At 42.5% G+C, this 25,538-nt stretch overlaps 1 protein-coding gene across 3 annotated transcripts; it reads right to left on the bottom strand.

Moving 5' to 3' along the window:
* Positions 1–293: 293 nt before the first annotated feature.
* znf652 (zinc finger protein 652) lies at positions 294–25,538 on the bottom strand. Of its 3 annotated transcripts, none has more exons than XM_080775594.1 (6): positions 25,332–25,538; positions 12,452–13,959; positions 10,267–10,414; positions 8,666–8,781; positions 6,961–7,105; positions 294–4,808 (listed from the first exon to the last, which is right to left on the bottom strand). In XM_080775594.1, the coding sequence occupies exons 2-6, from the start codon at positions 13,463–13,465 to the stop codon at positions 4,210–4,212; spliced, it is 2,022 nt and encodes a 673-aa protein (XP_080631720.1). In that variant the 5' UTR covers positions 13,466–13,959; positions 25,332–25,538; the 3' UTR covers positions 294–4,209. The 3 variants fall into 3 exon arrangements, with proteins under 3 accessions (XP_080631720.1, XP_080631722.1, XP_080631721.1); XM_080775596.1 differs by having other exon boundaries at positions 25,300–25,338; XM_080775595.1 differs by lacking the exon at positions 25,332–25,538 and adding an exon at positions 25,175–25,300.

Raw genomic sequence — 25,538 nt, 5'->3', positions numbered from 1 at the left:
GATTACAGTTGGAAATGGCCGCCTTTGGGGAGAGCTTGTTGTTGGAAGGTAGAGAATTAACACATTCTGTCATAATGATAACACACAATATTATAGTATTCTCCATCTTTCAACACAGCATCATCCACAATGTTCATTTAGGCCAACAGAGAAAAATTAACACCCCGGATTTGAATGCGCATGTAGTGGCTAATACAGTTATCATTCATGTAGTGGCTAATACCGTTATCATTCATGTAGTGGCTAATACAGTTATCATTCAGTCAAAAAGTCAAAAAACGCAAAGTGTGATAATCATGGCTACTTGTTTTTACTTCTCAAAGTTAGCAGAGTCAGTTAAATGTACATTATCAAAAAAGGCCCAACATTTCCACTTCTCCTCAACCTCCAGAGACATACAAAAAAAGGACAACTCAGGACAGTATAAAGCTGCACATTTTTGTACCAGATACTCACAATAATAAAATATGCAATGCTACATTAAGTGGTTAAAAATACAAAGGGGAAAAAGTATATTGATTTTTTTAAACATCTTTAAAGAATATACAATGTTATTTTTTTCTCAACTAGCCAAGATTTTTAGTAGAAAGTGCATTCTATACAACAAAGAAAAGAGGAGGAGAATCATACAGCCAATTGGAACAAAGACAAGCACAAGACAAGAGGAAACTCCAGAAGAGAATTCCAACAAACGGAAGGCTGCACACTCATATCCCGAGTATTGATTTAACTGTGGGAGTTCAATTGAATGTCACAGTTAAATTAGTACTCAGGATTTTACTCATGAATTTCAGAAGAAGCTGGGAGGGACTAGTGTAAAACCACAAAGCAGAAGGACTGTCAGACTATGGGGGGCAGGTCCACATTCGAGTGAAAGTACATTTCTTAACTTAAGCCAGCCCTGTTTTATACAATATTCAAAAATAGCTGATCTCATCTCCTAAAAGTCAAAGATTTTCATCTATAAACATGCATGGCCAAAATAGGGTCAATGTGGTTTTAAAAAACAAAATAGGTTGTATGCACAACCTAAACGAATTGTCCTTTGTTTGCCGCGGTCCCTTCCACACTATCCATCTCCAATCTGATTCTCCTCCTTTTCCCTTTGCCTAAAAACATCCGCTCACCAAATTAATCACCACCACCGCTGTCTCCAATGCAGCCAAAAACATCACTCTCTGCTTCCACAATGCATTGTCAGTCCCTCCCTTCCCTGCGCCTCACTTACGCAGCAGTAAAGTGCAGAGGATATACACAAATGAATAAAAAAAAAAGACAAAGTTCCATACTGCAAAAGAGGCCTAAGCACAGCAGTGAACTAGGACAGGGGACATTTTGATAAGCAAACACTGTGGTATTAAGATCCACAGAAATGGCAGGATACTTGCAGGTCTAAAAACCAGGAGGGACACATAGCTTATCAAGTTTGAACCACTCTAAAAGGACTAAATGCCAGCAAGGCAGTAGATGGGTCATGCTGTATTTAATGCTATTGGTCATTTCTTTTCTGGTATCCCTAAAACATACACAAATATTGGGGTAAGATGTGTAAAAGCAGCGCACAAGAGCACCAGGGAGTCAGCCAGACAGCGACACACACACACACACACACACACACACACATACATACTGTACATACCGTACACACACACACACACACACACATCTCTTAACAGCCGCTCCCATCAAGAAACTAAAACCATTCCAAATACTCAAGAAGCCTTTTCTACCATTTCCTCTCATTTTGAACACATAACATTCACACCAATTGGGACAGTACATTAATAAAATGTAATTTCTTGTGATGATTTGAGTATTCTATCTATACAAGAAATGTAAGTGTATTAGAAACAATATACAAATTGCCTTTTAATCTCTAACATTTCCTATGATGTGCTAACCACAGTATATCTACACTAGAGATGAGAACCATTCATTAGTTTGAAACTGAGGAGAGCATATTCTCTGAGAATGTATATGTGGTAACCACAGTATATATCTACACTAGAGATGAGAACCATTCAATAGTATGAAACCGAAGAGCAGATTTTCTGAGAATCATTTCTATAAAACATTGATAAACAGCATCGAGCCTCTGCCATCATTCCAGATAGGAAACATTCAATAGGTTTTGACACATATTTGCCCGTGTGTAAGGAACTGTCAATGGTGTGTACAGTATACTGTAAGTAAATAAAAAACAAACAAACTCATGGATTACATAAAAAAGAAAGCCCCACACCAAACTGTGGAACATAGGTTGATTAGAATATGCATATTAGTCAGTGAAGAACTGTGATGAGTAAAGGTCCCAAGTCTGTGTACTGTATCATGTCAAATGACCTTAAACCCGTATCATTTGGACAGCAGCCAAGGGAAGAAAGGTAGAGAGGAGAGAGAGAGAGAGCTACGAACAATTTATACTTTGTTGTACAAAAGTCGTGCCGAAAATTGCTGATCTAGTGTGTTCAGTATTCATTTGAGTACTTTCATATGGGTTCACATCTGCTAAATACCTCATTGAGGGATCTGTTAATTTGTCAACTATCCTGTGGTTTTGTGAGTTGATGTTCAACAGTTACTCCGTTTTGAGTAACTTTCTTAGAACATCTTACATGTTATTGCAGGCCAATATATCCTGCTTTTAGATAGGCTACTTTCGGCATGAGACACCATTGTACGACGGCGCATAAATTGGCCGTGAAAGAAGAGATATCCAAGTGGGGCCATATGTGCGACCCCCTCACAGTGGCAGTATTTGAGTCACCTGTTAACTAAAAACAACAGTACTGAAAGCCGAGGTTTGAGAGGCGTGGGTGAGTAAATGTGAGGGTTGTGTGACTGTGGCTAATTAAAGATCACTGGCACTATTCTTTTGTTCATAAAATATGTCCGGTCCAGAGGTTACCTCAAAATGGAGACAATGTTATACTTCTGTATGATGACACAATACACATATAATTATATTAATTACACTGCGACCCTTGAATGGAAAAGCAAAGTTAAGAACTCTATGCAGTATTGGAATGGAAAGCACCATTACACAATCATATGAATCTCCGTACCAGACTCTGTCTGGATCTAACAGGTGTCCTATTTACCCCACCCCAACGTGACCTACGTATAGCACTGCATCTTGTACTACTGCTGTTGACAATCTGAGGAATAGCAGCCCCTATATGTCAAAAGACAGACTTGTTAGAAGCGGTTAGGACATTCATTGCCCAGAACTGTGGGAATTTACACGGATAACACACTGAGCAAAATGCTTGGACTTGCAACCATTAGTCATACTGATATACTAAGATTAAGGTCTTTGACGACCTTACTCACAGGCGCAAATGCGAAGAAGGTAAAAATCAACGTTAAACGTTCCCATCTTTTGCGAAAGGAATTCTACAAATGAATCTATTCAGATTTCCTAAGAATATGTTCTCATGAAAATGTTTCTCAAAATTGTAAAATTCATATGTCAGTTAAGTGTGGTATCTAAGTAGGCTTCTCAGTTATCTATTGTGTACCGAGGTTATATTAGTCTTTCACAAGCACCCAGGTGTGTTTGCTTTGCATGTAATGTCCCTTACCATGTTTGAGGGGGGCCTTCCAAATCTAGTGACCGTACAGTTTGAATAAGCACTTCTCCCATTTTCAACTATATCTTAATCATTATAAGACGCTTCTGTCCGCTTACTCTGCATCTCATTGGTGGGCTATGGACAGTTCAGAAACCTTCCTACCATTGACATCACTGACAGGGATTCCAAACTGCATTAATACAAAAATCACACTGAAGTGAGGGGCGATTTCTTCAATATGTACTTTGCTCAACCAATCAAATCATCGCTATGGGATGATCAGACAATGTTTGTGTTCACACAGACCCACAAAGCTGGGCATAGGAGGGGCTAGCACGCCTCAAAAATAAAGAGGAAAGAAAGTTTTAAATCTTCTTTCAAATGTCCAAACTTGCCTACTGACGATAAAGTCACTGGTAGATAGGTTTCTGAACTGTCCACGGCCCTCCTTTGAGACACAGATCAAGTAGATGGAAAATGTGAGATTTTAAAGTGAGCATTACTGAGGAGGACCATAAGATAAAGTTGAAACCGTTGAAGTGATCATTTAAGAGAAACTGAGGCGGGACCAGGTATGTAAGAAGAACGAACAAGGTGTGGTCCGGTGTGCGGGCTAGTAGGCCTGGAACATAGTTCAGTGGTGTTGGGGAGCTCCCGGGCCTTTGTCAGAGGGGGGCATGTGGTGCATGTAACCGCCGTCTTCGTGCCCGCAGTGGTTGAGGGGCTCACTCTTGAAAAGGGCGGGGGGCGGGGGCAAGTGGGATACAGGGGGCACGGACAGGTGGTGGTGAGGCGGGGCGTGCTGTTGTGTGTTCGGGAGGTGCTGCTGGGCTAGGTGCTGTGTGTGATGTAGGTGCGAGTGGTGCATGTGGGAGAAGTGTCCCATGGGGCCTCGCTGAGGCACAGCCCCTCCTGGTGGACTGAGGCCCAGTGGGGCCGACACGGTAGCCGGGGCGACCGCAGCCGAGGGGCCTGGGCCGGAGGATGGGGAGGAGAGGGTGTTGGCAAAGACCCGGAGAGGCACAGGAGGGCCGCTGGCCTGTAAGACCACAGGGCTGGTGACCCGGAAGCACTTCTCCTTGTGGGCCTTGAGCATGTTGGAGAAGCGGAAGCGCTGGCCACAGACCTCGCATGGGTACGGCTTCTCTCCTGTGTGGGTCCGACGATGGCGCTTCATGTTGGGCCGGCTGGTGAAGCTCTTCCCGCAGATCTCACAAATGAAAGGCTTCTCGCCTGCAGGGAGACAGAGGAGAGGGAGATCGGGTAACGGCAGTACAGTACAGTATATAAACATAAAACAATCATTTTATGACCAGCGGAGGCTGTATCAAATCCCTCAACACACAATAATGGTTTCTGCCCACTCTTGTTGAACACCTGCCTGAGGTGTTTTTTAACCATGTGAAAAATGTGTTTTTTTATATAACCTTGTTGAACAAGCCATGAACACCGCCTGGCTGAGGTGTTTTTTGTTTTGGGGGATTTTTATGCCTTTATTGATAGGGAACAGTAGTCAGACAGGAAAGGGGGAAGAGAGATGGGGAGTGACATGCGGCAAAGGCTGTCGGGCTCGAACCTGTCGAACCCGCAGCATGCTGTCCGGATGGTTTGGAAGTGCACAGACGGCTGAGCTAACCATCCGGGCCGGCTGAGGCCAAGGATTGTGAAATATGTAGTTTTTGTTCCGTACCTTGTTTCGCCCCATGCGGCACAAACTGCACATTAAGTAACACTGTACCTGCTGCTGCTATTTCTTTACCCATCCTTAAGGCATCACATTATGCACACACCTGCATATGACGCTTATGTTTCGAAATAACAAGGACACACCTGCATATGATGCTGATGTTTCTATGCAATGCGAGAGTGTGGTCTAGCCAACATCAACTCTGGACTCCTGAATGACTGCCTAATGTTTCTAATAGAACATTTTCAAAATATCATGTACCTGCCATCACATATATATATACTGTACATAACTGTTAAACATCTTTTCTATCGCTTGTTTTCTATCTCTTTCCCTTACCTCCGTCCTCATTGCTACCTGTGATGTGACTAGTAAAACTGATTCTGAATAACCACCTGTATTTATTTCCACTGACAAAGCTAGACAAGTATCTCTGCAGACAATCACTGGATGCACGTGCTTGAAGACAGCTGATACCCTCCCAATGAAGTGCATTGAGTTTACCCATTCATAGGTCCTGCACCATATGGATTGTGTTTTGAAAGAGGCCACTTCTTGCTTGCCCTTCTTGCCCTTCCAGAACAAAATCCCTTTGGTTCTTCAAACTTCACATGGATCCAGAATGTTCAAATTTAGCCGAAAAGCAGCAAGTTTGTATAGGCCTACGGGGAGTTAGTTAACCCCCCTTAAAAATGCTAATGAGTTGCAAAAAAGAAAAAGAAAAACTAAATCTTTGCCATCAACCCACCCACTTGCAGGAATGCTGTCTTTTATATTCAGAGAGGAGATGTGAAAGTGAGCAATGGCACTCTCAGGAAAACTACTCCCATTAACCTCCCTCTATGGTGACCTTCAACACCCACACCACCATCCCACTTACAGGCTTCTGATGTGCTCTCCAAATGCCTTATACTGGGCTGTGTTAGGTGGGAAACTCTTTCAAATGGACAGGGAATATAAAAAGGTGCTACTGTAGTTAATACAGTATGGCTGCCTTCTCTGTGTGTGTGTGTGTGTGTGTGTGTGTGTGTGTGTGTGTGTGTGTGTGTGTGCGTGCGTGCACAAAACTCAAAAACTTGAAAAAGCTCAGAAAAGCTAGAGGAACTATGGGAGTTTATGTTCATGTTCGTGTGTGTGGGCATACAGTATGTGATGCCTATTACAGAGCATCACTTGGGTGTGTCCCCCATGGCTGAAGGCTAAATTGGTCGGTAGCAGCAGCGAGAGGAGAGGGTACAGTAATTACACCTCTCAAATAGAAGGGTCCACCCACGCCAGAAAAACGCACAGAAGGAGGTGCAGGCAGCGTGCTCAATTCAGCTTTGGAAATAGAACGGGCCATGGGGAAAGAAAACCTGAGGGATGTAATAAAGCATGTGTCTGGGTAGTCATTAAAAGCCGCAATATATGTGAGGTTCGTCTTTGATGCGATACCTCCCTTTCATTATATAAAAAAAGGACTGGGTGAAGTCTCTGTGCGAATACCACTGCAGCAGTCGTCTAGTGGACGCCCTTTTTCTTTCCTTTTTTAGATGAGTGCACAGAGACTTGCTGACTGAGAGTGAGTGACATTGTTTGGCTAAATATTGGTATCCGTAACTCTTCCCAAAAAGCAACGTTCGACAGTGGGAGGCTTTCAATATCAAAGAGCCTAAATGCTGCCAGGTGAATGTCTGTCCTTGTGAGTTTGTGGCTCACCTGTGTGTGTTTTCATGTGCTCGTCAAAGTACTGCTTCATGTTGAAGTCCTTGCCACACCACTGGCACATGAACTGCTTGTGTCCGATGTGAATGCTCATGTGTGAGCGCAGCTGGTACTTGTACTGGAAACGCTCGTCACAGTTCTAGAACAGAAGAGATCCAGATAAGACTAAAATGTTAAAGGACACACAGTCTCAAGGGCACATTCAAATATCAATATTATATAACGACTAGTCCATACCCGGGGCTGTTTGGGGATATGACAAATATTATTTTGCTGAATGCGGCAAATTTGGTTGAATGCATTTGTGAGTACATTTCACCCAGGTGAAGGAGGGTCTGGGCTCTGTCCTCTATTGTCTTTGCTCTGTCATAACGGGTGATGCACACACAATATTCACCCGTTATGCGACGCACAGGCAATAAGCGCAGAATGGCACACCTTCCGGCCAATCACAGCACCAATTTCGGCACCATACATGGTAATTTTTCCATCCTCAAATTTGGCGCCATACATGGACATTTTTCTGTCCCCACATTTGGCGCCATACTTGGTAATTTGTCTGTCCTCAGGACTATCTTTGAAGATCTCGTCCTCAGGACTATCTTTGACAAAAATCTTGAATCTTAAAAAGCAGACCCAGACCCGTTTAGCTTTGACCTTCCATTCCAGTGGCCTGGTTGGGTGGGTGCTCATTTGAGAATGGACTTTATGCTTACATTACTTTAATTACTACTTAGAGAACACCTACTGAGAAAAGACAGCAGGACTATACAATCAGATACAGCGTAATCCTTTACATACAACGTACAACCACAGAAACGTACATCAGGGAGTAGTCAGCCACACATGTTCTGTACTCACTTGTGGTTCAACCACATGAATTGAAGGCCTTGGGTGGGTTAAACATCCTCTATGTTAAAGGCTTCCGCAGAAGTGAAGTATTTGGACAAGTATATTTATCAACCATTATGAGCAGGAAAAAAACAGGCTTGGAAAACATTCATCCTGATGGTCACAACACATCCAGAACCCAGGCTGGTTAGAGTCCAATGGCAAACATTGTGCATTTAATTTATCCAAAGTCCCACTGAATTGGTAGACCATGTGTATTCAGGGTCTAGTAATGTTTGACTTGGGAACAGACTTCGGCGCGCACATCTGCTACGAATACATAACAGTACAATGGAAGATTATGCAAGGGACACTGTACATATGAAAGACATTTTAGGAACAGTTACAAACCACACAGTACAAGTGTCTCCTCCTACTGCCTATTTTCAAGCATGAATCTCCTTTTGAAACAAATAGACAGTCAATGTTTGAGTACTGAGTTCAATGCCAACACGTACAGTAGCTTTAACAGGTTCACACGTTGGCATGGCATGCCTGTGGGTAACATACTGTACACTGTACAGATGCAATCAATCGATCAATCCAGTTAAACAGGATTAAAGGCATTATGTGAGTGTGAGTATTAGTAAAATAAAAAGACCCAACTATTATATGGATAGGTTGCCTGAAATCTGCATAGTTATTGCTTTATATCTAGACATATCAGATTTAAGTCCTCTGCACTGAATGGCTTGCTATGTCAATAACTTTTAATACAGCAACTCTTCAGATACTTTTGACAGCTGCCGTGCAACATGGAAGAGGGAGACGGTGAGAGGGAGAGAAAGAGATACATTGTGTTTCTCACCTCACAACGAAAGGGCTTTTCCCCAGAGTGCTGGAGTGAGTGAACCTTTAGCGACATACTGCGTTTAAAGGACTTGCCGCATGTCTCACATGTGAAAGGCATGTCCTTGGTGTGGGCTAGAGAAGGGGGGTGGGGGTTGAAAGGAGAGAGAGGACAAAGACACAAAGATTGAGTCCTGGATATAGCATAACTGTATCTAATCGCAGACAATTTATCCAAATGAAGACACTAGTAGTGTCTAGCCAGTCCCCTTTCGATTACCATTTGCTGCATGTCACTCCCCTACTCTACGTTTCCTGTCTCTCTACACAGTCACTGTACTACCATGAATAAAAGCATAAAACTAATATTAACAATAATAATATAATAATGCCGACATGAGCAGAATGAAGTGCCCAAAATTGGATAGGACTTTCACAATTACCAAACTATGTGCACTATTGTCCATTTCTAGGGACAGGGGAATAAATTGCAAGATAAAGTTAAAGTTACTAAAAGAAACATGGATTAAGGTTACTTTATGAGAAACTTAAATAAAAAGACATCGGATTAAATATAAACGTTATTAATTGAATGTCTGGAATTGGGCAGTAATGCTAGCGGATGGAAAAAGTTAGCATTGCATTGTTGCATAGGGAAAAGTATTACGCATAAAAGTACAATACTGCAAAAAACAATGTATTGATGTATAAATTATTGATTCTTTCATTAAGCTCTGTCAAAAGCCAACAAATGAGGTTAAAGAAAATAAAGATGAATTCTCAAAAGCATTAAATGTAATCTCATACTGGATTAATTTTACCCATAATAAAATTGTCTAATGAAGTTTATTATCCACCGTGTGTAATATATATATATATATATATATATATATATGATAATATCACACGAATTCCTAGTTCAGACCAGAGATTCACGATGAGACAGAACTGTTTCAGCGGTCTGAATTACCACGTTGCAGGGCAGCTGATTCCGGCTGATTTACCCTAGATTCCACTTGTCAAATCACAAGCAACACGTTTCAGAACGCATCATAAATAATGATTATCACAACTGTTGCTCTCACAACTGTTTGCATTCTGGAAATATTGTCAAGATGATTCACAAATGCGTGATAACCTTTGTTCCCATACTTGGGAGGGACAGCCGTTTACTGAATATCCCATAGCCCGAAAGAGCCAAATAGAACAGGAAAAGATGATGTGCTGTCAGCTACTGGACTCGAGTTTGTGCATAATGGAAGTACAGTAGGCTGACATGACAGACTAAGGGTGCATTGGTTAAAATGCCTGTATGTTCGGCCTGTGGATTAAGTTTTGTACCATTTATTTTACATGTTTTCCTTGTTTTTTTTAAAGATTAAATTGAATGACGTGCAAGAGGTTGCTGTGTAAACTGTGTATGCGGACTGTCCAGTTTTATAATGTTGCAATTTCTGCTGCAGGTGGTTGCACGTTTCAGCTGGGCTCTTCACATATCTTTGGTCTGAACTAGGCTTATGGTCTTTATGGCCTTTATGGTCCCATTGGGGTGTGGAAGGTTTTCCACAACTCTGTGCACTGCCCACTGAGCACAGCAGGATAGAACTAGTCTCCACTCACCAACCATGTGCTTGCGGACATGAGCCATTGTGTAGAACTTCTTCTCGCAAATCTCACAAGAGAACTTCTTCTCAGCATAGCCGTGCACAATCTTAATGTGCTCATGTAGCGACCACAGCTTCTTGAAGGATTTATTGCAAGAGACGCACTGAAGAGGAAACAACACACACACACAGACAACAAAACAAGAAAACAGGTAGCACCAGTTAGTAAAAAAAATAAAACAGACACCATCCAGACACCATGGCAGTATAGTTCCCATTTGCCTCAGCCGTCTTACTATGCTCTGACTCCCTCTGCTGGCCAATTTGTTTCAGAGGCTAACCTTCAGGTGCCTGGAATAGTCTATTGAAATCCCTATGCATCTTCCAAATGGTTTAACAGTGGTTTTTAACCAGTGGCCCGGGGACCACCAGTGGTCCTTGAGGAGGTTTCAGGTGGTCCCCAGATAAATGATGGAGTTGGTAACCAAATATTTAACTCTTGAGATTGTAACGTGAAAACAAATACACTTAGGTTTCATTTTACACTACATAATTAGAGAATGTAGAAGAATTGTTATTTTAATCAACGTTTGCCTGTTATCTCTCCTATCTCCAACAAAAATTCAGTATGGAATTGTGCAACTCATGCAACGACAACAAAATATTCTTTAGTTTTGAGAGGATAAATCTCATCAAATGGTGGTCCGTGGTAGCCTGACCCTCACTCATTTCGTATATCGCCAGGACATATTTTTTTAATGGTAGCGATTCAGGGCTGGAGCCAGGCTAGGTCCGTGGCTCAAATGCAGAATAAATAATGGGCCGTGATATGACAAAGGTTGAAAACCACTGGTTTAACAGAACAGCCTCCTGATCAGAGCTCACTAAATGATTCCTGGTCAGACCATAATGCAGCAGGCAGCAAGGCTTTCAAGGTTGGATAAAGGAAGACCGTGGGACTGACACATAAATACCAATTGCTCAGAGCAGCCACACAAATGAAGCATGCTTGTTTATTTAATCAATAATTCTCTTGATAAAACAACTAACAAGTCAGGGTGTAATAACGGCTCATCTTCCCTGTAAATCTCTGATGTCATATTATTGATGATGACCGTCTTGCCCAAATGTGGAACAGTGGATCTGAGATGAATTTACAAAATGTGAAAGATATTCACACAAAAAAAAGATAAATACATCACAAATTTGACCTTCTGCTATAGAGGGTATGCGCATGCAGAAAGTGAATGGCAGATCGAGTGGCAAAGTGAGTGACAAAGTTAATTTAATGTTGTCTAAAGTCATTTAATGCAAATATGACTTTTCTGTGTAATGTATGGGCTGACAAGGCCAGAAAGTAGCTTTTTGACACTCAGTAGGCGTTCCCGCATAACTTCCGGGTATGATGATGTCACGCGCATACCCTCTATACCAAGTTTATGTGGTTCACCCTAGACACCTACATCATCCAGGGATCGAACAACTGAATTTAATCTGGTTATTCAGGGTGGTAACCATTTTGTAGTAATAATTACAGAGATTGGAACACAATAGTGGTTATTTTGAGTTCTCTCTTAGGTGTTTTAGAAGTATTTTTCTCCTTGCGCTTTCACTTATGTAAGGGTTAATTGACAAATCCTCTTACTGGCCACAGAAGTATCTAATTTCTTCAAGTTTAAAATGTTTTGAAATATTTAACAAAATGTTATCATGGAAATTAATGGGGTTCTGATCGGCTGAAACAAATTTGGAATTACACACCATAGGTGACTGACGTCATAATTAGACTGCCCACATGAATTCATAGGTGACTGATGTCATAAATAGACTGCCCACATGAATTCATAGGTGACTGATGTCATAAATAGACTGCCCACATGAATTCATAGGTGACTGACGTCATAATTAGACACTGCCCACATGAATGCCAAGATTCACGTTGGAGCCACACCATTCCTAAGTGGATGCAGAGATCCACATGCTTAGATTATTTTTGAGTTAGACTTTAATATATTAGCGCCCCTCACTTCACACGGGTGTGATCCTTTAAATGTTTTTTGTTCATCATGAAATGTGTACCATTGTATTGTATAAATCACAGAACTTTCAGAGAGAACATGACCATAATGCAAAAAAACTAAACACAAACGTAACGATGCAACATATGTTATATCTGCCCACGGCCCAACATGCAACGTTACCTGAATGTTCTTCTCGCAGTCGGTCTGCTGGTGCAAGGCCAGCTCACTTTCCAGGACAAACTTTTTGCCACACTTGTCACAGATCTGCATGCGCCTGTGTGTGACGTTCATGTGCTTCTCCAGGTACCAGCGCGTGTTGAACACACGGGGGCACTTCTCACACACCAGCACCTCCCTCTCATCGCCGTCGTCCTTCCCCCCCGCGGCGGTGCCAGTAGAAGAGGCAGTGGCCCTGGTTGTCCTCCGCTTCCTCTTGGGCTGCTGGCCGCGCTTCCGCCTCCCCCTGGTGGTCATGCCGGTGGCGGGCGCGCTCGGGGCCGTTCGCAGGCTCTTCCTCCGCGGCTGGCTGCGCACTGCAGTGCTGCTAGCGGCACGGCGTGCCCTCTTAGATCTCGTTCTTCGACTTTGAATTTCCTCCTCCTCCTCCTCTTCTTCTTCATCGTCGTCAGGACTCTCTACCTCCTCTTCCTCCTCCTCACCACTCATGGGTGAGCCATCTGCAGGTGGTTCCACCTTGTTGTCCCCTTTGGATACATGAAGGGTCTGATTGTTCAAGTTGACCTCGACGATGATCTGCGCACGCTTGAAGCTCTCCTGCTCCTCCTCCCCATCCTCATCGTCACCCTCTTCTTCCTCCTCCTCGTTGTCCTCAGAGTCCTCAGGCGTTCCCCCGTTCCCAGCCTGGGACCCCTGCGCCCCAACCTCCAGCCCTGCTCTTCCCTCTCTGTAATACTGCTGCTGCTGTTGTTGCTGCTGTGGGGTCACTTGCTGAGTGGGCAACTGGCCAAGGGTCTGGTCTCCCATGGTGGTCTTGGTTGCAATTTTATTGTCCACCAGCACCGAGAAAGGTTTACCTGCACCTTCACGCTTGTAGAGCTTTCCTGGCAGGTCCAGATCTTGGTTAGGGGAGTGAAAGTAGGATTGGGACACCTGTGTCCTGCGGCCTTCCTCCTGGGACATAGCGCCACGGCTAGGAACAGACACCTCTTCTTTGAGGCTCTGGCAGGATGTCATGAAGAGAAAGGGCGACCAGAGAGTAGATGACAGTAGGCAGGGGATGAAAACGAGCGCAGCGTTGCCTTGTTAAGACTCACCTAGTCTATGAGGAGGGGCAGGGGGGACAACACCAGTCCCCCACCCCTCCCACTACTGGAGAGAAAGGAAGGAGAGGATGAGGGCAAGACACATTCAACCAGACTCAAAAAGGGCTTCCATGTTTTCCGAGGGAGGTAGGACCGCTGGAAAGACATGCAGCTTGTTGCAGATCTTTTCCCATACGTCTAAGAATCAGACTTCAGAATCAGAGTTTTGGTTTCTCTGATAAATTTGAAGCTCCACTTATTTGCTGATGGTTTAAGCCTTGCCGATTTGGTTTTCCTCTTCAGGTGGTTGATGTGCAGAAAGCGCCTCTTTTTACACCTCAGAGCAGAGCAGGTAAAGATGGGCTTTAATGCCAGACGCTGAGCTGCAACAAGGATTTCTGTCTTGTTTCATTCACCAAGTGTGACCTAGGAAATAAGATAGAGCAAATGAGACACAAGGAGATAAGTTAGAGAAAATGTTTTTCCGTTCTACGCAAGAGGCTGTCTCTGAACCTAAACTACAGCCAATATAAAATGTTGCAAACCAAGATTCAGCACTACAAACCAAGATTCAGCGCTAGTATCGCTACACTTCACCGCAAGAGTTTCAGTGTCATGTGTGTGAGCCAACCACAGGCTTCACAAGTGTATGAGGAGTGTAGATGTAATGCAGAGATTGTCTGTTAGGCAGCTGCCTAAATACACAATCACTATATGCAACTTTAATTCAGAATGTTTTGGATGATGACGGTTTGATGAGTGTACATTGTTGATTATATCACGTCGATTATAAAAGAAGGCATGTAGAATTATTATTACTACAATTAATGCAAAATTCAGCAGCTCTAAAAGAGGAACATTCATACATGGTTTGTTGACTTCTGTACGCCCATCAATGATTGATGGCTAAAGACTTAGAAAAGATTCAAACTCTAAATCAAAACAAATTATAGGTAGGCATAAAAAGGATTTAGGTCTTAACTTCTGACTGGCTAGGCAATGAGGCAACGCTTTTGTCATTGTCAATTCAAGCAATTATATTCAGACTAGTAACTACCAACATCCAGTCACAAGCAATATACTGGTAAACTTTGTTGATGCTGGAAGGTTTGTCACCTTTAGCAGTCCTTATAGTCCATAAACCATAACCATAATACATGCTCCTTCAAAGTGTTTGGAAGGAGCATGCATTTACAAATTGATGTCATTCAGAACTTGTCATGTGATGAGGTGGTTTCACTGGTCTAAGAACGTTTTCTCAGAACTACTACACACCCAGATGTCCCGTCTCCCTGAAATTGTTCAGAAAGCTGGTCCTAAATGGCAGTTTTTTTCCTTTTTGTCATTCTGTATTTATTATTATAAATAGCGGTTTGAAGTTTCAAACACTCAATGATATCTATAGAATAATTGACCACATCTAATCGATCTATCCATCCATCCATCCATCTATAAATGCACCACATCTCTGTACGTGTGTATAAGTCTGTAATCCACGTAACTTGAGAACCGTTTGCCCCACCAAATTCAACACACACGTTCCACACCACCACAGGGAGTGCAGTGCCTTGAGTTGGTGGGATACACCTTTATCCAGAAGTTAGAACCAGCACAAAAGCCTCTGCCCAGGCTCTGGACAGGGCCCAAATCAGCCAATTGATCACACTTGGGGCAGCGGTGGGCGAACGGTTTGCGGAGCGTTCTTGATACCGGAAGGTCGCCAGTTCGAATCCCCGGACCGGCACGTTAAAATGACCACCGCTGAAGTGCACTTGAGCAAGGCATTGAACCCCTACCATGAAATGTTCTATGAGCAGGGTGTGGCTGTAAACAAGCATCTTGAGCTTAGTCCACTTCCCTGGGTAAACAAAGAACTTTACTTTGCTTTACTTGATCACCCCCCTAGATCTCCATATATGGAGCTGGCCTGTTCTGACATCACAATGATGTATTGACATCTGCATAGACTCCATATTTGGGCATGCCTGACAAATAACTCCATATATGGGCATAAAAGCGACAGACGTAATAATTGGGTGGGGCATGCATTAAATATATTAGTTAACAATATATGCCAATATATGGCAAGTATATGCTGCATATATATGCCATATTCAGGTTCATATATAGGTGGATAAAGTAGAATTTCGCCACCCTTCAGGGGGCTCATCCTATAGTTACGTTGCAGCGCAATGGGAAGAAGTGAAATTGCGGGATTTGACAGACTCCACTTCATGTTCAGCTGTGTTTTTAAACCCAGTATTGTGCCCTTCACATGTAGTAACGGATGGGTAGGGCTGACCTTCGATTCCGTATTTGATGATCGATTCAAAATCGATTCCCGCGTTTCGAACGTCGACGCTTCGAAACGTCAACGGGGGGGGGGGGGGGGGGGGGGGGGGGTGCGCGCGCGAGCAGTGACTCTTTGGCTTAAACAACGATATAGCGGAGAGAAAGGCATGCTTGTATTGGTCTCATTTATTTTAAACAATAAGCAACAACTGTAGCAGGCTTGCAGCCTTCATGAAAGCAGTGACGCACAAATAATTTGGCTTAATAAAACATCCGACCGTAACAAGTCAACTGCCTGAAACAGGCATTACCTCTCCATCAAATAAAAATATATATAATCCAAACTCCTCTGTCAATTGTAAACGAACGGTAACATGAATGAACTTTTCAAGCCTGACACTTGTCAGAAATAAAATCAACCACGGTTGATTTGATTGATCATAAAGTTAATGTGACTGTGAGTGTGCGTATGGGAAAAAATATATAAACTTCACAGATTATAGATCACTTGGAATTATAACAATCTGAGTATTGCCTGAATAATGCCACTAGTGAAATCCCATTTTTTTATCGACATGCGATGCCGATGGAGAAATCCCACATAGTTAAATTTACCTCATAGTCATGCTGCATGCGCTGTTGGTCGATGAAGAATTATAATCCAAGGTTTGTCAATCATATTATGGTTTATGGTTGAAAGTAAACCATAATATTAAAGTAAACTCTAAGAAGAGATCTGCAGACTGCAGTGCAGAATGCATGCAGCTCCACTTGCTAATTGAGTTGACATTTGCGCAACTTCACTGCATTACAGTAATTAGTTATTTGCCAGCACCTGCTCCAATATAGGCCTAAATCAAACTTTATTTATATAGCACATTTAAAACAATAAAAGCTGACCAAAGTGCTGTAGGCCTGCAGGCTGAAACAAGTGGAGCATCGCATCACCATCGGCGCAAAACAAAAAAGCATAATTAAAAGACAAAACACAGGCAAATAGTATATGCTACATTATTACAATAATACGATCAGGTGCAATTAAATGCCAAAGAGAAAAGGTGTTTTGGTCTGGGTCTGTAGGAGCAAAAAATATCAATTCTTCGGTGCACTGAGCGCACTCACCATGTGAATCCAAGCAGCGTAATGGCTCATCGATAAAAGTTGAGATTTTATAGTGGCATTATTCAGGCAATACTCAACAGATTGTTATAATTCCAAGTGATCTATAATCTGTGAAGTTTATATTTTCATTTTCGTGTAAGTAATGTTTTTATATGACTTATCAAACAAGGTAGCCTATATTTAATGTCCACTGAGCTGTGGTGCATGCGCTTGCCTTCCTTGTTAACACGGGGAAAGAGGAGGCGTTGCGAGGTGCTGCGAGGCGCAAGCATGGCTCGCGGACCAAATGGGGCCGTCTCGCGGACCAAAAGCGGACGCTTTTTTTTAAATGACTATTCGATTCAAAATTTAAAAATCGATTCCCGTGCGTATCGATTGAACGTTGATTAATCGATTTTTTTGGGTCAGCCCTACGGATGGGTTATTATTATTATGTGTCGTTTTGTATTATTTTGATTAGTGATTGTATTGGAGCAACGACATACGACAGTGTCCCGAAATCTGACTGTAACATGCATTGGGTGGGAAAAATTCCCAGGGTGAAAATCCGATTTCTCCTATGGTGTGCACTGCGCAAATGTGCATGGGAGTAAAACATGCTGAAATCAAACCACACACACATACTTCAAGTCCCCCTCCCCCGTCACGTCCACTCACGCGATGCGAGTACAGTACTGTGAACACGTATCTGCAGTGACACTGATGCGAGGTTACTATGAGTCCGTGGTGGGACTGTGAAATAAATAATGCGGAATAAATTGGCATCCGACTGTGCATGTTGTGGTGTTGTGGCGATAGTGTGTGTGTGTGTCTGGCTGGCTGGCCAATCACAGCTGTGTTTTGCTGCACAGCAATCGGTGACCCCTACATTAAGCTGTGTCCTTCCAAACATGCAGTGCGGGGGCTATGTTGGGGCTAGGTGTGTGTTTTGGGGTAAATGTAGTAAATTTGGGTATTACACGCAAATCTTTGCACCAGGTCTGGCGCGCACATTGTGGCGGGATCGGAGGGTGTTTTTTCGCGAGGTCCCGGGAGGCTGGCCGTGCTCCGTGGCGTGTGAGCACAGTGAGTGTGTCCGTGGAAGTCAGCAGCAGTGTTGCCAAACAGCAATCCGGGCCCGAGCTAATGTGACGCACAGGTTTACTCTTGTAAAATAGATGTACGTCTCTATGTAGCTTAATGCAATTTATATTTCCGTGTGGGGTGTGTCAGCTAGGTCAGGAAGTAACAGGGGGTGCATGGCCAAAAAGGTTTTGGAACCGCTAATAGATAGATAATAGATGAATTTATTCACAACATTCATAGCTGAGCAAAATGCACAGAATACAAATTTGGTATGCATAAATAAATCACTGGTGATAATCTTTTTTTTAAGATACTGTTTCGGCTTTTTCTGCCTTTATTGATATGATGAAAGTAGTCCGACAGGAAATGGGGAGAGAGATGAGGAGGGAAGACACGTGGCAAAGGCCGTCGAGACGGGAGTCGAACCTGTGGCACGCCTCAGGCTGGCTCAGCAGCCTAGGTGCCCAGACGGTAGGGATGTGTAAATGTGTCCAAAATGAAAATCGATTTGACTTTTTTTTCTACAAATAAAACATTCTTCCCCCCAAGGGGTACCACCTGATGTAGATGATTAACAATAACTTTAACTCTTGAGAGTTAATATGGGTCCATTTGGTTACTAACTCCATCTTTAGGATGAGGACCACCTTAACCCCTCAAGTACCACTGGTGGTCCCTGGACCAGTGTTGAACCAATTGATCACCATAGCAACCCCAGCCTAGGCCTGATTAGGTAAATTCCCAACATCTGCTAAATCCTCCAAACCTGTATCTTGATTGGAATCTATCTGCACACTTTGGTAGACCAGACCTATAGGGTGTAAAAACGTGTACGTCACCAAGAGGGGGGCGGCGTCTGAAAAGCTAGCGGATCCATTCTTGTTGGCTTTAAATTCTAGCCCACAGTGACATCACTCAGAATAGAGTGACGGTGGTATGTTTTTGTAAATATTGTGCTCGTTCTTGGCGACAACATAGTGAACCAACACCAGGATGGATAGAAAGAACGTTGGGCCCAAATACCTTACAAGGACAAGGAAAATGTCGTGAACAAACACGGCTGTGCTTAGATACTTTGAACGTTATGTCTCTGTGCCCGTGCGCTGTACAGCCGAGATCCAAGCCATTCTATGTCTTTTTGTAAACTCGTCAATCTGGGTTCCTTGATGCTGTCTCCATGCTGGAAAGCTGAAAATCGAATTCCGTTTTCTGGCTCATTCCCTCGACGTGACCTGCTGTGGCACTTATTTACTGAGCAAGTCTGCACCATTGTGAGGTCAGTTTAAAAAAAGAACGTATCCAAGCACACCGGATAGTCGCTCAATGTAAACAAACCAGACAAGCCAACAAGTATGGCGGCCGCTACCACGTGACACATACGTTGATGCCCCCTCAAGGCGATTTTGGTACACTCTATAGCCCTGTCCTGTTTGGATGACAATATTGCCTTTCCAACAGATTTTCATAAAGAAAAAAGGAAAAAACGATTATCGATTATTAATTTTAATAATCGATTTCAGGTCCTATTAACGATTATCGATTAATCAGACCCATCCCTACCAGACGGTTGAGCTAACTGTCCGGGCCATGACAATCTTGTTTCTGATGACATTGTAAATGTATTCATAATCTGCACCTGGGTACTGCTCTATGACCCTGTGTCCTGAGTGACAGTAGGTTGACCCCCAAACCACTAGCAGCCAAAATACTATGTGCAGCATTGTGCACACTAGGGCGGTTTCTGTATTTGCAAATTGCACCTACTCCAGAGAGCACAAACACATTTCTCAAAGACAACATCCTCTCGTCTCAACTCAAGACAGACACATGCCTTCAGTTTGCCTCAATCTATTCTCTCCCAGCTAAAAAGACTAACAGATATAAGCTGAGGACATTTCAAAATGATTTCCATTTACCGCAACCATACACATTTCTCTTCTAATTTACAGTGAAGGTAGATAAAAAAAAAAGAACAATGAGTGAGAAACAGTGTAATCAAGCAAGCTGACACATTGGATGTTAGCCAGATTTTTAATCCCCAATATCAGTAAAGCTTGCCAAGTCCCTCAAGACAGTCCGATCTAAATTTAAGTTTTCAATTATAACATGCAACAACACAACAAGGTAGGTAAGCCAAGTGAGTCTTCCTCTATAAGTCCCAAACTACCGATGGTTTCTGAGAACCCAAATAGGGTGTTGGGTGTGAAAACACCCACACCCCTAAGAACACTGCACGATATTTGCTCCGATTATGCTGTCGGGGAGCATTTTTGGCGCTCGCCGACAAAACCCCCGATCTGATGCAAGATTGGGCTTTGATCGCCACGGTTTTGATCGCTGTGTGTGAAAGGCTCTGCGAGAAGATCCAGCGGCAATAAAAGCGCTCGCCGATGCCTTCCTGAGCGTTTCTGAATATCTAGCAGGTTGATATTTGACTCTCTCAACTGGACATCATACACATACAGTATGAACGGGGTTGCGACTTCCCCTGAGAAGGTCTGTATTTACAGCCAATGAGAGAACAGGACAGCTGTGCTCCCAGACAGTCTGTATCGATAGATGATATTAAATACATTTTTATATAACCTTTATTCAGTGGGTAGATTCAGGTGTCATATCCTACTTATTCCTTGGGCAAAGACAAATGTCATGCATATTGGTAGCTAATAACATATTTTTTTTACCCCTGCGGTTCACTGGGGATAGGGAGGAACTCGTTATATGGTCAGCACACTCTATAATAGGGAGGATTATCACAAAAAATTAAACAAAAAGTGATATTTGAAATAAGTGAAATCACTGAATATACCTTTAAATAGTCTATAAAACCAACGCATCTCACTTGAATAATGTTGATGAAACCGCGAGGGAATCTACGCTGCAGGCTAGCACAAACATTTGGACATGCGCTGCGTGTGTGCGCGGCTGCGCGCGCAAACACACACACACACACACACACACACACAGAGACGCAGAGAGACCGAATTATTTAATGAAAATCAAGATTTAGTGACTCCTGTCTTGCTCGCCCTGTGTAGCCTATGTGTGTGTGTGCAGAGAGAGAGAGAGAGAGAGAGAGAGAGAGAGAGAGAGAGAGAGAGAGAGAGAGAGAGAGAGAGAGAGACTTTTACATGCGCCACGGGATCCTGCTCCTATGTGAGACTACAAAATGAATTGAACTAAAAAACAAGTAAAGTAGCCTATATGCATCTGGTCTGGATCGTGTCTTGGTGAACTCTTGCAGTGTGTGATCCCTAGTCGGTGATCAATCTTCTAGTGTGAAAGCCACAAAGATATGATGACAACCGGTTAAAAATAAATAAAAATAAAATACTTTTGTAGTGTGAAATTCATAAGGATCTGATGACTCCCCGACAACTTTAAAAGTCCTATAGTGTGTAGGGACTAGGGAGCCTTACTCCTGTCCTTTGATCTTGTTGGAAGGCAATAAACAGGCATTAATAATATAAATGACAGTCATCCACACTGTATCTGCTGTTAAATTATAGTCAAAAGATGCATGAATCATAATTTAATTTGACAAACTTGCATGCATGCATCGCTGTGGTAAGTGTGGTTAAAGAATGTCTAATTTGTTCTATACAAACTACTCTCATGCCGAGATGCACCTGTCTTCCTGTGCATGTTCACTCTGATCCTTTCCAAGAACTGGACAGCAGCTCTGAGAGCATTAAGACCAAGGGGGAGGGCAAACTGTGTACTGACAGAGCAACTCAACTCACATGGCTGCCTGAGACACAAAAGTCTAACAGATTATCCTGTGTGTGTGTGTGTGTGTGTGTGTGTGTGTGTGTGTAAAATATGAATAATGAAAAGGGTGTCTTTGAAAGACAAAGAAGAGGTCCATCACAGTGATCACACTGTCAGACACTTGCCAAAAAAAGGTTCTTTATTTGGTCGACGTTTCGGTCAATTAGACCTTCATCGGGACAGACAATGTGTGTATAATACAAAATAGTATGAGAAACTATTAGCCAAAACCGTACTGCTTCTCGCCTATGAACAATCATGAAAATTCTGTGTTCCATTCTATGTTTGGATTAACTGCTCATTCACTCTAGCACTTTTTCTCATGGACTACTATATAAACTAGTATCATAATTAGAGGCCTGCTTAGGCGAACAAATGTAAATGTTTTATCGTCAATAGATTAGATTGACTGTACGATACATACATATCCATATCCATCACAACATTGTTGCAACTTGCATATTTGTTTTTGTTTGTTTTAAGAGTGGACTGGATCAAATTATAGTTAGCACAAGCTCCCAATGTTTTGCAGTTTCAAATGTAGTCAAACTATTAGATAACAATCATCAATATCAAATACACCAGGACCAGGTGCATGGTCAAAATAGAAAATAAAGGCAGACTATCCATCAGTCTCGTTTTCAAGTAAAGACATTAGCAGCAGGTATAATATATATATATAGAATCATCTGTCTTGTGAAAGTGAGAGACATTTAGCAAGAAATATCATGTAAGTTTGTGCAGAGATAAGTGACACTGCCTGTGTGACAAACACTTGACAGCGACAGGGCTCAGCACTTGTTCAACAGCGTCATAGGTGTTGCTGTCGGACACTGTACACACACACACACACACACACACACACACACACACACACACACACACACACACACACACACACACACACACACAACAGGCCTAGATGCTTTCATGGATAAATGAAAGTACCTGTATGCATGGCATGGGCATACTTGTTTTATTAATGAAAGTATCTAGGCTTAAAGGTTATAGATTATACATAATACTTTTGCCTATATTTATATTTATTTAGCTCATATTATGCCAACAGATCAGTCCATGTGCAGAATGGCCAGGCTAGAATTTCTTATCCAATCTAGTTTGGTTGGTTGTTTTTTTGTATTTATTTTATTCTTGAATCTTAGCCGTATCTCTTTACTCCATCCTGGATCTATCCTGTGTTTCATGCCTACTGCTGTTCTGCATCCTCTCTCTTGTGACATCAATAAAAGTTGGTTTGTTTATCTATCCATCTAGCCATCCAGTTAAAACACAACATTAATCAACTTTGTTGCAGATTTCCCCAGGTTAGTAAAACTTAAATGGATCAAGAGTGATGAATTCACCGGCCAACATTCTGTCAAAACACACACGCAAACACACATTACAGCACGGTTATGTAAGACCCATGTTTGGTAGAATCCTGCTTATCGTTGGCCATGATGAGTCATGTCACAGTTTCACTCACAGTGAAATTACTCTTTCGTTTGATGTGGAAAGTAGGGAGACTTCTCCATATCGGTACTAATTAGCCTACGCAGTTATATTGTCAGCAAGCTGAGGTCAAACATAGTTGAATGACAACCATTAGTAATTGGCTTTTTCAGTTTGGACATCTTTCAGAGATAAATTTTGCTCCCTATATAATAACAAATGTAAAAATAAACGAGCGACCCTTTGGTCGATAAAAATAAAGTCTCATTTCGCACGTAACCTTTTAACCCCTATATATACTTCATAGACCCCCAGTAGGGGCCACCTCCTTCAACACAAAACCTCTTGACCGAAAATAGCCAATCTACAAGCTTCACGCTGCGACACGTTGTCAGACAGATTTGCCATTGTTGCTAAATGTTCGCCCCATTAGGGATGATAGGGTTCATGTTGGAAAAGATAGCAAGCAGCCCAAGGCCCCAATCCTCATTTATTTTCTGTATCACATAAAGCTCAACAGATGCTAGACTGGACCAGGCTTTCCTAAAAACAAAACTATAAATACCAAGAGAAAGGACACGCGAAAATACAAGTCTTGATGGCTGACAGCACATTTGAAGCATTCAGAAGCACCACCTTTACCATGTACTATCATTACACACTGCTCCCTCTTAGTATAAACTTTAATAATGAGCTTTCCATTTCACAACTTAGAGAGCAACATGTGAGGGTTCACATTCCTGACTCCATCCAAACTCATAAGACCTTAACCAGCACACTGTGTGTGGTGCGCTGCAGGGGTGCTCCATGCCCGTGGAGGTATTTCACCCTACTGCTTCGAGTATAGCGCCTCAATCTTTTGGCTGCTGTGTAGAGTATTGGCAACAAGTCTGAGGCATCATGGGAAACTAAAAACTAAAGTGTCAATTCTAATTGTCATGCATATAGGATGTGTCCAGATTCCATGAATAGATGGAGAGACTGAAGATTGCAGAGTTCAATTTCAGACAGCCCATTCAGGAAAAAGAAAATGGAAACATTCCAGGAAGAGACATTCCCTGGTGTGAAAAATTATAATAATTTGCTTGATCAAAGCCAGAACAAATACATATGGGAAGGTATGTGAATAATAAGTCACATAATAATCCAGAAAGTGAGATATTCCTGCCAGTGAAAATAACTAAAATTATTTGCTTTATCAATTAATCAAGAACAAATAAAATATGAAATATGGGAAGGTATGTGAATAATACACATTTTCCTCAAAAGCACTTGCATTGCAACACAAATGGAAACGGGCTGTAACGTCTGTTTGATTTGACTTCAAAGGCCAACCTTTTGACCTGCCAGTCTAGCGCGGTGCGCAGCAAAGAAAGGGTTAAAACTAAAAAGGCAACATTGTAGACTCGTCTGAAGAACAGTACCATTCTGCAGGCCTGAGCAACTTGGGCTACTTAGCCAGCTAGCAATACAACTACTAACTGCACGCACATGACATGGCTATATATACTGTATTAGCTCGAGGTGGTTATGAGACTTATGAGTCATAGAACAATAGACACCGTGTAAAACAATTATGTAATCGTGCACCATACCTTCACAAAGGTATTGTTAGCAGACTTGCATTAGCTTACCAAAGCTAAACGACTTTCACTTTTTTTGTGTGCGTCCCAAACCGCCCAGATCACAGCTAGCTAGCTTTTTAGCTAACATTGATCTTTATGTAACGTTCATTCACAGCCGATGTTGCACGTTTTATTTAAACTAGTGACGATCATCTGGCACACATCAAAGTAGATGGAAATCCCGATGTCAAGCTTCGTTAGCCGAGCTAGCTTGTCGTGCAAGATTAAAAAAAGCCCCGCTTTCCTAACAAAAAGCAGACTGTGCTGTGCTGTGACAAACCCACTGAACTCGCCTGTCACAAAGTCAATATTACCTTCAGCTCACGCAATTCACTTCGAAGCTACGACACCATAGCCTCTGCGTGCACGTTTTTCCGCATTTTCTTGCATTGTACAGGACTGTCATTTATGTGTAAATAAATAAAACAAGTTAACGTACAGTGTGTATGTGGACGCTGCTGGCTGGCTTACCTTCGCAGAGAGCGCCCTCCCTCTTGCATGATGTGCAATCAGAGTTGCACAGATTCAGCGTTGCACGCGCCTTTCTGGCTGGCATTCTGCATCCACCTACTTTACGTGTGTTCATGTGGAGCAGTGTGTTACCAGACAGATGTGGTTATAAACATGTAAGTATATGTGTTACAGTGTTATTGTGTGTACGTGTGTGCACCCTCAACA

The sequence above is a fragment of the Protomyctophum bolini genome, assembly GCF_963924005.1.
Source record: "Protomyctophum bolini genome assembly, chromosome: 11".
Taxonomy (NCBI): Eukaryota; Metazoa; Chordata; class Actinopteri; order Myctophiformes; family Myctophidae; genus Protomyctophum; species Protomyctophum bolini.
This window is presented reverse-complemented; position numbering and strand designations above follow the sequence as displayed.